This window comes from Lathamus discolor, chromosome 3, assembly GCF_037157495.1.
Source record: "Lathamus discolor isolate bLatDis1 chromosome 3, bLatDis1.hap1, whole genome shotgun sequence".
Taxonomy (NCBI): domain Eukaryota; kingdom Metazoa; phylum Chordata; class Aves; order Psittaciformes; family Psittacidae; genus Lathamus; species Lathamus discolor.
Window position 1 is genome coordinate 124020361 of NC_088886.1, and position 15614 is coordinate 124035974.

General features: G+C 40.7%; 1 protein-coding gene across 1 annotated transcript in view; it reads left to right on the plus strand.

The window, feature by feature from the left end:
* The window catches only part of CLASP1 (cytoplasmic linker associated protein 1), a 179966-nt gene that overhangs the window by 91060 nt on the left and 73292 nt on the right, over nt 1-15614 (plus strand). The window contains exons 17-21 of the mRNA XM_065671467.1: nt 1752-1919; nt 2678-2727; nt 3880-4050; nt 5658-5681; nt 14780-14887. Coding sequence (XP_065527539.1) covers nt 1752-1919; nt 2678-2727; nt 3880-4050; nt 5658-5681; nt 14780-14887 — 521 coding nt within the window. The remainder of the gene's footprint in view (nt 1-1751; nt 1920-2677; nt 2728-3879; nt 4051-5657; nt 5682-14779; nt 14888-15614) is intronic.

Here is a 15614-nt window from a genome sequence, read left to right on the forward strand (position 1 = left end):
CCCACAATTGACGAAGGATGTGAAGGTCCTTGAATTGTGTCCAGAGGAGGGCAACAAGGCTGGTGAAAAGGCTGGAAGCAATGTCTTCTGAGGAGCAGCTAAGGACGTTGAGCTTCTCTAGTTTGGAGAAAAGGAGGCTCTCTACAGCTTCCTGAGGAGGAAAGGTAGAAGAGGGAGGTGCTGATCTTGTCTCTCTAGTATCCAGTGGTAGGATGAGAGGGAATAGTTCAAAGCTGTGCCAGGGGAGCTTTTAGACTGGATATTTTGAAGCATTTCTTTAACGAGGGAGCAGGCTTCCTGGAGAGGTGGTCGATGCCTCAAGCCTGTCAGTGTGTAAGAGGCATTTGGATGCCCTTAACAACATGCTTTAACTTTTGGTCAGTCCTGAATTGGTCAGGCAGCTGATTGTTGATGGTAGATGATTGTTCCAGCAGTCACTTCCAGCTGAAATAGTCTATTCTATTGTTATTTGCTACTCTTGAAATTAAAGTCCTTGTCCTAGTACGTTGCTAACTGGTATCTTAAATTAAGGAAATATTTTATTACACTGCAGTAATAATACCTCTTAAATTTCCATTATGTGATTGCACTTACATTAGTATGCTGATGTACTAGGATCATGCTCTCCTGGACAGAAAGCTGCAGAAATTTTTTTCTTCAGAAAGAGAATGCTGTGAAACATTAAATCAATGAACAATAGATTTTATCAATCTAAATGCTGTATTATAAGCAGAGGTGTTTCACAGCAGGACTGTTTAAAACCCCTTTGAAAGGTAATGTGTCCATCACTGAAAAATACAGTAGGCACTGAGAGTTCACAGCGGGTGACTAGTTAAGCTGAACAGACAACTAGGGGAATGGCATGAGACTCCAGAAAACTTGCTTATTTCTCTCTTCACGTTTCTTAATTAGCAGTGTGGGTGATTGTAAGCCAGAAATTTGTTTCCTTCTAGTGATATCAGAATGCATGTGATTCGTGAGGCACTGAGGACAATTCTTGATTCACTTGATTTAACAGTCTTACTCTTAAACTGCCCATTAATTGCCCCCTGAAAAGTGCTGAGAGTCTTCGTCTCCTTTATGATAGAATGAATGGTGTTTAACCATGAGCCAGGAGTTTTGGACCAGAGAATTCTTCCCTCATTTTAAAATGCTCTTTTATTTTCAGCATGACACTGATTGGAAGTCTATAGGAGCATCTCTTTCCTTTTCCTTGTTTTTTTTTCCCAAAAAGGCACTCAGTAGCCTCAACTCAGTACAGATTTGTCTCCGCAGCATTGTGGGAGAGATGTTTTTTAAACTTAAGGAAGCAAACAACACCTGCTGGTGTTTTCCTGAATCAGGCCCATGTATGTGTGTTCTGCTTTTGGCATGTTTTTGAAGTAGCTATTGAGCATCCAGTCCCAAACTAGTATTAGTCTAGTAGGTCTACCATCTCATGTATATGGTAGCCAAAGGGATGAGGGTTGCTTCTGTAATAAAAGTTTATTGGCTACTTGTGTTTTTACAACACACCAAATCGTGCATTCCTCTCTTGCTGTTTTTGTGTGGTTTGTCTTCTGTGTGCCTGTTAGAATGGGTTGAAGAAAGTGGTACTAAGTGTGTCATAGGGGCGGTAGATGGTTAAAATGACTAGTATAATGAGCCAGTAATGGCAGTAGTGAAACGAAAAGGGTTCTGACTCTGCCTGTGCTCTGCTGCCCCCTAAAACATGACAAGGAAGTGTTCACTGTATTGTGCCTTGTTTCCAGGTGTTATTGGGGTTTCCACAGCCACTTCAGCCGAGAGGCAGAGCATTTGTACCACACCTTGGAGTCATCCTACCAGAAGGCTCTGCAGTCACATTTGAAGAACTCTGACAGCATCGTGTCCTTGCCACAGTCAGATCGCTCTTCCTCCAGCTCCCAGGAGAGTCTCAAGTAAGTCTTTTGATGTTATTACCTCTCAATTTAAACAACTGTGGATAGCTTCATTGAATTGGAAGGAGCCATCGCATTGCTATGTCTCATATGGTCATAATTTGGCCTCAACATTTGTTACTCCAGACTATTATTATTTTATTGTATTTTTATTTTTTAGTTAACATTGCATTAAAATCAAAAGCCAGCAAAATCTATTATTGGCTTCAAAAATAATAAATCATTATATTGACTCCATAAATAATTCCGGGTGCACGTAAAACAATGCTTGGATTGAAAATTTGTGTTTAGCGTTAGTCCTTGAGGTGTAAATCTGCCTCTTTCTGCATAAGAGAGAGAGAAAAAAAAGAAGACTTAAACTAAACTTGAGTTGTAACTGCAATTCTATGTAACACTTCTATTGAATGTATGTATTTTAGCTCTCTTAGAGATACAGTCAACTTGGACTCCATGTGTCTGCAATTTAAGACCTATATGAAAAATGTCTGTCACTTATTGATGTAACTTTTAAAATCTACAGAAAGTGTTCTTAAAATCTCCTCTTAGTCAAGTAATGTGCATACTAATTCTGTTCTTAGTGCTTTTGTAAATAATTTCATGATGGTATCATATTTACTCTTAATAAATTTTGTTAGTCTATTCCAGTATATAACTAACTTCCTATCAGCTCAGTGTGTTTGCTGAGGAAATAAATAGCACAGTTACTGATGACTATGAAATACTGGTTTTGTTTTAATAAATATTTATTTATCTTTTAGCCGTCCTTTGTCTGCCAAAAGAAGTCCTACTGGAAGTACTACATCTAGAGGTGAGAACAGGAGCTGAAAACTGTTCAGTGTTGCTGATGAAATGTGATGAATTAGAATGGGTATTTCAGACACTATGATGTGCAGAGAACAACTTTGATCACTGCTTACTGCTTCTTGAAATGGCAACTAAGTATGTGAAATTTTTAATTAATTTTGGGTTTTACACCGCATTCTGTGCATCAGCTGCTGATGTAATGATGCTTTTGAAAGTTACGAGAACTGTTTTTGCTTGCACCTGAAAGGAAGGCTAAAAAGCCTTGGAAACTGTAACCAAAATATGTTTAGCTGTGCAATAAACCACCACTGATGCTAAAACATACATAGTCTAATAACGCGTTCAGCTTTACAATGTACTGTTATTTATTCTCTGTGGTTTCAGCATTTTCTGGAGACATCATCTGCACACAAGTCCTACAGTGTTAAATTCCATCTTATTGCTAATCTGTTTTTACTGTTGGATGGAATATTTATGTGCAGCTTTCCTGTTCTAAGTAAATGCATACAATAAGTAATAATTTTTAATACAAAACTTTCTTGATAAAAGATAACCTGCCTTCTACACCAGATTAAGATCGGGTTCTGGCTGGCTTTTGTATGCAGTACACTCTGATACGTTTTGATTCAAGGAGTTACTGTTGTGTTACCTACTTGATTGTGCGTACAAACGCATGTTTGCTTGCAGCTGAATAATCAAGCTTCATGCTTAAGAAGGTAAGCATCCACAAATGATGGGAACAGCAGCCCTCAGGAGAAGATGAGGTGTTGGAAAGGAAATTAGTAGGACCTGGAGTGAAGTACTTGCAGGTCTGTTTTGGCCAGCAACTCCCAAGCTGGTGATGGGTACTGTCACTGAACTTTCACATCTAAGTTCTGTTAGAAATTTCTTTATTACTGGCCTGGCAGCCTTTTTGATCTCCGCATTTAGGCTAGTGGCTGATAAGGTTCTTAGAGGTAGCATCAGGTTAGCATTGAAATATCTTTGCAGGCAGTGTGGGGAAGCCTACATTGCCCTGATAAAGCGTTCTTAGGGATGTCAGTACCAGCAGGGAGCATTAAAAATAGTACATTAAACTGCTTGCCAGGCTCTTTGAAGCACACAGATAAAAAAAAATTAATCTTCTTTATTCTGGATCTCCCACTCCCATCTGCAGCATCTACAGTAAGTACAAAATCTGTGTCAACACCAGGATCTCTGCAGCGATCCCGCAGTGACGTCGATGTGAATGCAGCAGCTAGTGCCAAGTCAAAAGTGACGTCTTCTGGATCATCCACCCCCTTCAGTTCTGCTGCAGCCTTGCCCCCAGGCTCATACGCATCACTAGGTAAATCTACGTGTTCTACTCTTGCAGTTAGCTTTCTTTACTAGTAGAAAGTGCCTTGTAGTTTTATTTGCATATTGAACTCTAACTAGAAGAACGTATCCCTGAGATAGTTACCAGCTCTCTAGGATCAGTGTGTGATCTCTTGCCCTTTGGGATTAAGGAAAAAGTTTGCAACGGAACTGACTCGAAGCAACTTCTTAGGTTTTGAATTGTATAGTAGTCTGTGTCTCATTCTTCTTTCTGGGGAAAAGCAGATCTCACTACGATTCTCAGACGTTGAGGACTGCTCAGTTCCTTTTGACGTGTCCCTCTGTCTCTTTTCCTTATCTTCCTTCCCTCCTTTCCTGAAACTGGTTTTCTATTAACTGTTTTATCTTTTGAATAGTACATCTTAGTTGACTTTGATTGCTTTCTGTTTTACAAAAGAGAGAGATGTAAAAACAAAGACAAGTCATCTGCCTTCTAATCTCATCATGCAGGGTATAAGTATCTGTTTCTTATGCTGACTCTTTCTGGCCTATAGCCACATGTCACATTATTCTCTCAGAGCATTGCATATCGCTTTCAGGTGCCTCAGGGTTTCTTACAACAAAGTTTGCGTTTGATCTTTCTCTCTTGGAGATGCCGTTGAAGGAGTCATGGAGGAGGAAATGCAAGGCGGTGATTGACACCGTACTTGCAGAGCTTCAACTTGGTTATGATCAGCTCAACAGAGCTGATTTCATTGATTTACTTTTACAAGGAGAAAAATCAGAAATCGGTGATCTTGATTTAAGCTGTGTAGATCGTCTTCACCTTGTTGAGAAGTGTCTTCTCCTTACTGTAGGGCATTTGATCTTTAGTCTGATAAAATATGCTTGATGAATTACATAGGGGTGGTTTCTATAGATTCCTTTTGTGGACAGGTTTCTTTCATATCTGAAATGTTTTACCTTGGCTTAAATATGTTGGTTGCGTTTGGTTCAGCAGACGAATTCTTATTCTGACTTAAATTATTCATTCTTGATTCAAGATTTAGGTACATTGAAGTGAAAATGTAATACAGAACATGAAGTTGATCACTTAATAGCATGCTTTCGAGCTTACAGATGCAACTATTTTTCAGTCAGTGCTGTGTACTGGCTTCAGTGGCAAAACTTCTTTTGAACAATCTTACGAAGAAGAACGGAAAAGGGTGGGAAGTATCTACTAACGTTGGCTTGGTCCTTGAAGCTGGGGACTGAATACAGCATTAGTCTTGCTCTTAAAAGAGACTGTAGGAGAAAAGCAGCATTACTCTTAACTGAAGCAAACGTGGTACTTCTGAGGAGCCTGCTTTCTCTTTGAGCTAGTAGGGACACTTTTCACCTGTGTGTGCCCATGAGAGAAGTGGAGAGGCAAACAACGAAAATGGAGTTTGGCAAAGATTAATTCTTGCAGGAGGGACAACCTGGAAGCATCTTCTTCAGAAACATCAAGCTGCTCAAACTTCTTTCATTTCTTTGTGTTATTTTTTTTGCATATTTCTGTAGCTAATATATAGTGCCCACTTCTGTCGATGTTACTAATTTTCCCTATTAACCCTTTCCTTGTTTTTTTTTTTTTTTTTATTTTAAATTTGCCTAAAGATGGTACTACCACTAAAACTGAGGGTAAGCAGTCTCTCTGTGTAACTGAGGTGTGTCCACAGTCGTACCACCCTACCTGGTCTCTGTTCTCAAAGTGTTATCTGGTTCTCATCCATGTTCACTGGTGACCTGCATGAAGTGTTGCATGGTTGTCCTGCTCATTTTGATGCCATGGGGTATTCTTCACTTTCTCTTTGAGCTCCTCCCTGGTAACAGGCACCAGTCTGCTTTTGTGACTTGGCTTCTGATAACAAAGTTGTATGTGGGTTTTTGTATTTAAAGGACTGCTTTTGGTTGAAGGTGACCTGTGCACAGATTAAAAAAGAAAACAAAACACAAAAAACCCCAACAACCCAACCCAGGGCTTGTGTTTTCTTGCTCCGCGATGTGTAAAGGTTTGCTGTGTTTTTCCATCCAAAGCTCAGGTCGCAACTGCCAAATGCTTTTGGGAAGAGACTGGGCAGTGAGAAAATTGAATGAGATGATCACATGGCAGAAAAATGAGGACAGTAAACAATGATCTCTAAGGAGGGAATATTGAGTCAACCTCTTTAAACCTGAGCTCTTTTTGTTGTCAACTGAGTGAGATGGCTTACATCTAAGACAGTTAGAGGAAAGGCTTTTTTTCAAAAACACCGAGCCTGCTAGTTTGCATGGGCTCCCAGTCTGTTTTTCTGGCTCATTGTCAGAGCTTGTTCTTCATTTCTTATTTCTCAAGTGAAAAAGATCACTGGGAAATCAGTTTTTCTGAGGTAGACAGGAGTTCAAAACAAGAATGTCTCCTAGATAGAATGAAACCCCCCCATACTTCCAAACCCATTTTTTCCTGATGCAAGTCTCTTTTCAAGGGATCTATTACTGTCTTGTGGGACTGTGCTTGTGTCCTTGATGGCTGCTTGTATTTGGATGTGGTGGTCTGAGAAGTGCCACTGTGCTTTTGTGACGTGTGCTTTTTCCTTACTATTATTGAGGTGTTGATTAATTTTCTAGAGGGGAAGGTCTCTACCATTTTTGGAACTGATACATAGTGTTGAGAGATGAACTGGCTTTGCATCATGGGCAAGTGTTTATGTTTTATGATCTATCAGTGATAAGGAATATGAAGTTAGCCTAAACACCTGTATTTCTAGATGAAAGTTCCAAATTGTTGCAATACTGAGCTGTTTGTTATTCGTTGCTGACCCTTCTTTATTTTCTTCCTTTCTTCTCAGTTCTCAAGCCTTTCTATTTTTGACCTAACTTTGAAATGTTAATCTATTGAAATGTAATTGGTGTTTAATGTTAATTTATGAAATACCTTATGCATCTCAATCCTCACCTAGGATAATAATATCTGTGGAGGCTTCTTATAACTGTTGTCCTCTGGAATTCCTTCATTTTTAGTAAATTCTTCATTGTCATAATGCAGAAGGGTGAGGATTTTTATTTGATTTGGGGTTTTGTTTTGTTTTTTCAGTTCAGCTACATTGGAAGCAGATAGGAATTGGTAAAAATCTGTAAAATCTACTTGAACTTCATGAAGGCTTTTGACATTGTCTGTTTCTCATGAAGCCTTCATAGGCAAGCTCAGGAAGTGCAGGCTGGATGAGTAGATGGCAAGACGGATTGAGAACTGGCAAGACTTAGGGTTATGATCAACGGCGCAGAGTCTAGTGGGAGACCTGTAGCTAGTGGTGTCCCCTGAGGGTCAGTACTGGGTCCAGTATTAGAACCATAGAATAGTTAGGGTTGGAAAGGACCTTAAGATCATCTAGTTCCAACCCCCCTGCCATGGGTATTGTTTAACTTGTTCTTGGATTAAGGGATAGAGAGTACCCTCAGAAAGGTTGCTGACGCTACAAAACTGGGAGGAGCAGATGGTACCCCAGAGTGCTGCGCTGTCATTCAGAAGGATCTAGACAGGCTGGAGAGATGGGCAGAGAGGAACCTGTTGAAATTCAACAGACAAGTGCAGGGTCCTGCACCTGTGGAGGAGTCACCCCCTGCATCAGTACAGGCTGAGGGCTGTTCTGCTGGACGGTAGCTCTGTGGAGAGGGACCTGGGGATCCTGGGTGTCTGGTGGACAGCAAGTTGTCCATAAGCCAGCAGTGTAAGGCCAATGGGTAACATTAGGAAGAGCGTGGCCAGCAAGTCAAGGAGTCTCTACTTGGCCCTGGTGAGGTCTCACCTGGAATACTGTGTCCAGTTCCAGGCCCCCCAGTACAATGGAGACATGGAGCTCATGAAACAAGTCCGGGCTACTAGAATGATTTGGGGTCTGTTGCATCTCTCTTAGAGGAAAGGCTGAGGGAGCTGGGCCTGTTTGATGAAGAGAAGGGTCAGGGGGAATCTGATCAATGTATGTAAGTATCTGAAAGGTGGGTGTCAAGAGGATGGGGCCAGGCTCCTCTCGGTGGTGCCAGGGAATAGGGTAAGAGGAAACAGGCATAAACTAAAGCACAAGAAGTTCTGCCTGAGCATGAGGAAGAAGTTTACTGTGAGAGTGACTGAGCATTGGAATAGGTTGCCCACAAAGTTGTGGAGTCTCCTGCTCTGGAGATATTCAGGAGCCGTTTGGACACAATCCTGAGTAATGTGCTCTAGGAGACCTTGCTTGAACAGGGAGTAGATGACCTCCAGTGGTCCCTTCCAGCCTCAACTATTCTGTGAACTGAAACACAAGTCACTTGAAGGCAAAGACTGTGAGATGAACTTTCAGAAATGGAGTTCTCCATCCCCTTAGTGCAAAATACCAGATCTCATCTCTTCTTTTTCCTGTAGGATTTTCTATTTTTTGGAAGACTGAAGATCAGGGACAGTTACAACAACATGGCACACCACAGCTAGAGCATGTGAAGGATGAGTTTAGTCACTGTATGAAACTCGTCATCTTTGTTTTCCTTTGAGACAGTTGTGGGAAAAACAGCTTTTGTTCAACATTCAGTGTGTCCTACAGATGAGGGCTGAGAAAGGTCTTTTGCCAAGTCTCTCTTCTTGCAGATTTTGTCAGTAACTACAAGGAAGGCAAAACTTCTTTCTTGATATAAATGTAAAAAATAAGAGGGCAGGGAAAGGGAAAAAGCATCCCCTTGCTCTGGAAATACCTGTGTGAGCAAGAGACACTGTTGGAACATAAACCAGAAATTCTGTCCACATTTGTGTCCCTGTATTTTATTTTTTTATTATTATTTTTTTCAGGTCCCCAGTAAGTCATTTGGGAGCAAATCCCTGAGGGTTTTTGTCTGGTTCAGCTTGATGTTAAATCTGCAGTCTGGTTCCCATCATGGCTTTCTGTAGCTACAGTGTAAAATTCTGCACCTTCCCCTCAGCCGGGAGCCAGCATTGTGCGAACTTGGCAGTTCCCATCTGCTTTGCCCTCAGTTCTCCTCAGTGTTTTATTTTTGAGCCAGGCATCTAAAAACAGGAGCAAGATAGAGTGGGTTACGCCAGTGGCAAGAATTCAAGAGCTGAGTATCAGTCCTTTGATTTTTAAGCAGTGTCATCCCAATTGACAAATGCTGTTGAAATGAGCTTCCTTCTGTGAATCTATATATCACTTAAATCTGCAGGTCTTCCGCTGTCTCTGTGCTGTGAGGCTGTATCTTCATATAATGCACCATTATGTCTTGATTGCCCAGATGTATGGAAATCTTTTGAACTTTTAAGAGCTTTGCAGGTAGACAGCTTGTAAGTTCCAAGTCTTTATAGTCTAGATCAGGACTTCACAGCTAGTACTATGCAGGTAGCAGCTGTGCCATGTTTGTTATGCCTGAGTAAAAGGAAACCTTAGAAAAGTTTCTGCTTGTTTTATCATGAAATGGCTTTTCAAGGAATATTTTTGAAAGGTGCATAATTCTGACTTTCATTACAGAATAATGATCCAGAGCGTTTCTGTTATAAAGTATTGGGTATAAAGACAAGCTTTTCCCAAGAGGGAAATGCTGGTCTGTTGTGAAGCTGGCAAGTTTAAACCAAAATCAGTAGTTTTCAGAGTCAGTGGCACAATTTTTTTTTATAGTTTTTATTATTCATCAGAAAGGAAATAAAATCTAGTTTATTATAGTTTTCAGATAACTTCAGCTCAAAAAGATGATCTGCTCAGTTGGTCATCTTGAGCACCTTACCAAAGGCTTTGGGAGTAACAGAGATTGTAAGAAATTCCTGTTTTCTGCCTTAAAGCTCTCCCTTGTCCTCAAGGGGCAAGGCTGGATTCAAAGGTATGACTGAATGTTGTACCTTAAATGGAAATGCTCAAGTAGAGGGCTTCTTTGTTCTCTTGGTCCATCCCTTTGCAAGTGCTGACTTGATTTGCCTGTGCATGTTGGTGTAAGGCAAGGTGGTGGCACTGTTGTTCCCTCATCCCTCTGCTTTGAAGGGAGTTCTCATGCAAAACCCAGAAACCGCATACGCTGATGGTTTCCAGTAAGAATTGACTGCTTCTCAGAGGAAATTGCAGTGCAGAGTCAGGTCTTAATGCTAGTATGATGTTGGACACATGCTAAATAAGCATAGAAACTATTCCAGTAATGGAATAGTTTCTATTTATCCTTAAAGCATGTTTTTCATTGATGTGTGTGTGTGTGTCAGATGTCCATGTGTCATTTAGCAGTGACACAGCTAGGTGGGGGTCCTAGAGGGTCTTTTAACAATGTTTTTCTTTAAGTGGCGGAAATAACCCAGTGCTGAGTAACCTAAATGCATTAACCTGGTCCATAGTGAGACCATTACTGTCCCAGTGGTTCTATATATAACTTGTATGGTTATTATATATCATTATTTACAGCATGGAATGAATTATACCGAGTTGTGGAGCTGTTATATACAATTTTTAGACTATATGAAAACAGTTTTCTTCAGTGTGATATACAGGCTGTGTCTCATAAAGCCAATGTCTCTTCTGAGCACCGGGGATGAAGATACTGCAGTACCCACCCAGGGTTGCTCAGAGCAGTGCTGCCAGATGAAGCCTCTTGTAACACAGAAACATTAACATATGACTCTTCCTTCACTTTTTCCTTTTTTTTTAAAAAGCAGACCAAAACAACCTTCCTAGGCTTAGGCAGATGTTAGACATTTCAGGGTTGACTCTGATCCATTGATTGTTGTGAAAATGTAAATTAAAGTAACTTTAAAAAAATAAAACCAAAACCTCCAAACCCCCCCCTCCACAAATGGTTTCTTAACACAAAGCATGGAGCCTTTCAAGTTACTCCATGTACCAACACTGATGGGTCACATGTTGAATTTAGATCAGTGGCTTTTTTATGGAAATACTTTTGTGTTTTTTGGGACAGTTGGGACGGTCTTTGTCTGTTCTTTTGCTGCTGTTGTCAGGATACAGTAATACTTTTAAAAGCAGCAGAAAAATAATGGTTATGAAATATGAATTGCTACATGTGCAGTTTGAACTAGATATGGAAACAAACCCACTTGAAAGCAAAGAAGTTTTGGTGTTTGCTTGATTTTAACAACAAGAGAAAATGTGAGTAATTTATTTGATATGTTATTTCCAATCCTGATTGCAACTAGTTTTTCTCTCTGAGGTAAAATGATAAAGACACACAAGTAGTCCTATGTGCAAATAACTCTTGGATGTGAATGCAGTCTTATTTGCAGGTGAAATTCTTCAGGGAATGTACTAGAGACACTATTATATAGATGAACTTCTATATATACATGCTGTACTTGGCATCATATATATTAAAATACTGATTTTTTTCAAGCCAGACAAATCTTGATTCATCTTGCATTATGATAAAGCAGATAGGTTTTGGATATCATAAGACTAATTTAAAAGTTGTGTATGTGAAGCTAAGTTTACGTATAGAATCATAGAATAGTTAGGGTTGGAAGGGACCTTAAGATTATTTAGTTCCAACCCCCCTGCCGTGGGCAGGGACACCTCACACTAAACCATCTCACCCGAGGCTCTGTCCAACCTGGCCTTGAACACCGCCAGGGATGGAGCATTCACAGCTTCCTTGGGCAATCCATTCCACTGCCTCACCACTAGAAACACCCTAGATCTCTCTAAAGTTTCTCTATCTCATACAGATTTGCCTAAAGCAATTTTGAATTCCAGCTGGTCATTTTTTTGTTTTACAGCTAGAAACTCTTATTTGGATAGGGAAAGCTCGGCATCTTAACTTTTTTTTGCTTGAAGAGTAGCTTCAAGTGACTTACTTTGAACTATTTGTCTGCTGCAAGTAAGATTAATTACCTGTATGAAGAAATAAATACATAGTTTATAAAGTTCAGAAAATAAAACTTTGGAAAGTGCATTAACAATTCATGCTTCAAGGAATACATACAACTGATGGCACTTTTTCCTTGTAACTGTGTTAAGACTTTGACCTTGAATTTGTACTCTATCCTGTAGACTAAAAAATAAAGTACTCTTGGGGTGAGCTGTTTCTGTGCAATCGCAGGATTTGTACCATTATGTCATTCTTGCATCATGAATTTCTGGTTTCTGCTGTTCCTGTTACTTGCACGATGCATGTCCAGTGCAGTGTGAGTTCAAACCCTTGTCAGCCTTTTTTGAAGGATGAGAGAACCAGTATCACTGTTGGGAGTCTGTTTGTCCTGTGCAAGACCAACTTTTTGTCTCACACTGTTCTCTCTGATACCCATTAGGCTCAAATCAGTGTGTAAATCTACCAATCCAAAAGAAAGCAGAATTTTGTTCCTGGGTATTCATTCATTCAGAAGCTCCTGAGGTTGGTGGGGGTCTGTCCACTAACTCTCAGGGGTTTGGAAATAAGGCTGAGCTCTCTGTTTCTAATCCTGCTGATATTCACATGTTAATTAAGTTTGACCCTTTAGTTCAGTGTTCTTTCTTAAAGTCCCCTGAATTGATATTAGAAGTTAATCTTGGTTTCTCTTTATATTTCTTTGGGCTTTGTATTTCCTAGGGTGGAAGAGTCACTTATTGCTTATTGTTCCAGTTGTAGATGCAGAAAAAACAGAAATTTTTGAGGATCATGTGGCCTGTGCAGAAGAGAAGGAGACATCATCAGTCCCTTCTCACCCATTCTTGGCCCGTACCCGTGTCTTCCAGTATTGTCAGTTACTCTGTGTAATGTTAAATTTCAGCTTGATTTACCCCCGGGACTTTCTGCAATGCCAAGGCCTCCTGTTGACATTCTGGAGGGATGTATGTTAATTCCATTACTGGTTCCTAAGACTGGTCAGGTTTAACTTCCTGACTTACTTTTTATACTCCTGCCACCAGAGATGCCCTCTCGGTGTGGGAAACAAAAGGAAGCCTTGAGGCTTCTGACAAGAGCGTGAGGTCCTTCTGCCTCCTTCCCTATTCATGCCTGCTTTGAACCATATGGTAGGGCTTGGGGTATAAGCCTTGCGGCAAGGCGCCCAGTGACTCCACTCATCTGTGTATAGCTGTGCATGTGCTGAACTTGAGAGGGAAGGGAACGAGCCAGCAGAGAGCCCTAGAGTTATGTCTGGTTATCCATCAGGCAGACTGCTTGTAAGAGGCAAGTAATGTTATAGAGCAGAGGAGATCTACAGCATTGCTGGTGGTAAGACCACCTTAGCAGCCAGTTTCATGACTGTTATTCCCTTGTGGACGTGATCAGAGCTTGTTTAGTTGAGCCAGCCGTTAAAAAGTGTTTTTTCTGTATTTTGCCAGTTTTACATTAATGATTTCTGCCATACCTTGTTTGCAAACATTGTTTGAATGTAGATATCTGCATCTTACCTACTGAGTTATTTTAAAATTAGATGCTGATGGAGAGGTTTGAAGGACGGCTGTCTGCTAGGCTTTTTTCCCTGCAAACAAGTTTAAGCTTTCTTCTCAAAGTTAAACATCTCTTTGTCACTTTGTGTCTTATCAAAAACTTGCAGACCATGTTATGAATATTTTGAGAGCTCAGAGAACAGAGTTCTCAATCCGTTCAGCCTGGGCTGCTTGCCATTGTCTTGTCCTGCATGTGTACCTTATGTGAAGTAATTATTTTTTTTTTTGGGGGGGGGGAGGAGTATATATCTTCATATTTCTCTGTATGCTTACGGTGGAGACAGAGGGCAGGAGATGAATATCTGTAACCAGTGGGTGCAGTTGTCTAGACTTTTCTCTTACCTGTTGTGGTTTTTTTCCTTTTATTATTGTGCCTGAAACTTGAAGTCATCCTCTGAATGCAGGAAAGCACTGGCATGAGTCCTGAGAAACAGCTTCAGATTTGGCTGAGAACTGAGTTGTTGAAAAGTACTGATGGAGGCTTTCTTTGTGTTGCTCTTAATTATCATTTCTTTCCCATTAACTAGAGACAGATAATAGAAGCTTAGCACTGGAAAGAACATTTTGTAGGAAACAGCCCTGCCCCAGGAAGGGGATGAACTGATGACCCTGTAAGCTTTTCTAGCTCAAATTTCTGTGGCTTTTTTTTATGAGAAAAGAACAGAAAAAGGACCAAGAACACTTTGAGGCTTTATATCCGTTCTCTGCTTAAATAAAGAGGAGACACACAGAATCATTTTTCCACAATGTTGATTGTATTAAATGGGACTCTCTGTTACAAGTAAAGTTACACTGATCTCGGGATAAATACGAGGGATCTGTAAACAGCAGGGAAAATTCAATGAGCCTGAAATAAAAGCATAGTCAGGCTGCACTGACAGACTCTCACAGCAGCACATGTCAGCCTGCGCATGTAGAGCAGGATATAAAGCGCCAAACTGCTAATTGGAAATCCCAGCAATGGAATTTATGGGGGCATCTGTCACACCTGTCTCTGCAAGGGTGATCGCCTTGCCAGAAAGTAATAATTTGATATAGGAAGGAGCATTTAGGAGACTGAAGTTTTTGTTGCTGATCCTTTGTAAAGAAGCTACTATAGAACAGAAGCAAAGGGTATAGAGAGGTAACATTTTTTAATTAAACTGGCTGATAGCATTACAGAAAGTAAAGAAGTCTTTGGAGTCATGGACCATGACTCTTTCCACGCCCTCCCTTGTGTCTCAGCCAGTCTAATAAAATATGTTGCCTCTCCCTGTAAAATTCTTTTGTACCCTTGTTAATTGTGTGTATAGCAACCCTGCAAGCATAGGGCAGCACATTAGACACAGCTGCTGCCTTTGGAAGAAACCTGTTAACACTTTGATTGTCTTTGCATTCCTCCAGGTCGGATTCGTACAAGGAGACAGAGCTCTGGCAGTGCCACAAGCGTCACCTCAATGCCTGCTGATACCCGAGGCCGCAGCCGGGCTAAAGTAGTTTCCCAGTCCCAGCGTAAGAAGTGTTTTATTTCTGGGGGAGCAGAACAAATAATTATTAATATATTTATCTTGAATTATAGTAGCATCAGCTGTTGATGGGGCTCAGTTCTGCTAATGACATTTGGACAAGTGACAAAATGAATCCCTACTCAGACAGTCTGTGCTCTTGCTGACAAATAGGGCTCCAAATAGTGCTTAGTTGCTGCCTTTTTTTTTTTTTCTTCCGTTTGTTTTACCAGCAGAATTTCATGTTGCTGTGATGTGTAGGATTAAACTTTCACTGGGTCCCACTGAGACACCCTCTGTGTCTGACTGCTGTCCTGGGTTCTTGCGCTGCCAAGCTTCTCCTGCTTATGTGAACTGTATTGCTGTATGTGTAACACGTGAGCTGTCTAGAGTTAATGGGATTTGGCATCAACTTAAAATAGGACATCACCTGTTTTGAGTAGAGGAGAGGTGGTTCTGCTCTCTGATGCACATGACATATCTGTGCTCTCTGGCTTCTTGGCAAAGGCTTGGTTTTCCCCTAGGAGCACCATAGGGTGCTGCTGCATATTTGTCATGTGTATCTAAGTTTGTCACTTAAACTTTAAAAGGAACTGGGGAGAGGGAGAAAGCCACTCATGGTTTGAGGACCTTCAAGCTTGTGGGTAAGAGGAGATGAGGTTTGTAGAAAGACCTGTTTGTTCTGAGCACTTGTCTTGCTTTGTACCCTTATTTAAAAGCCCTTCTCTGTTCAT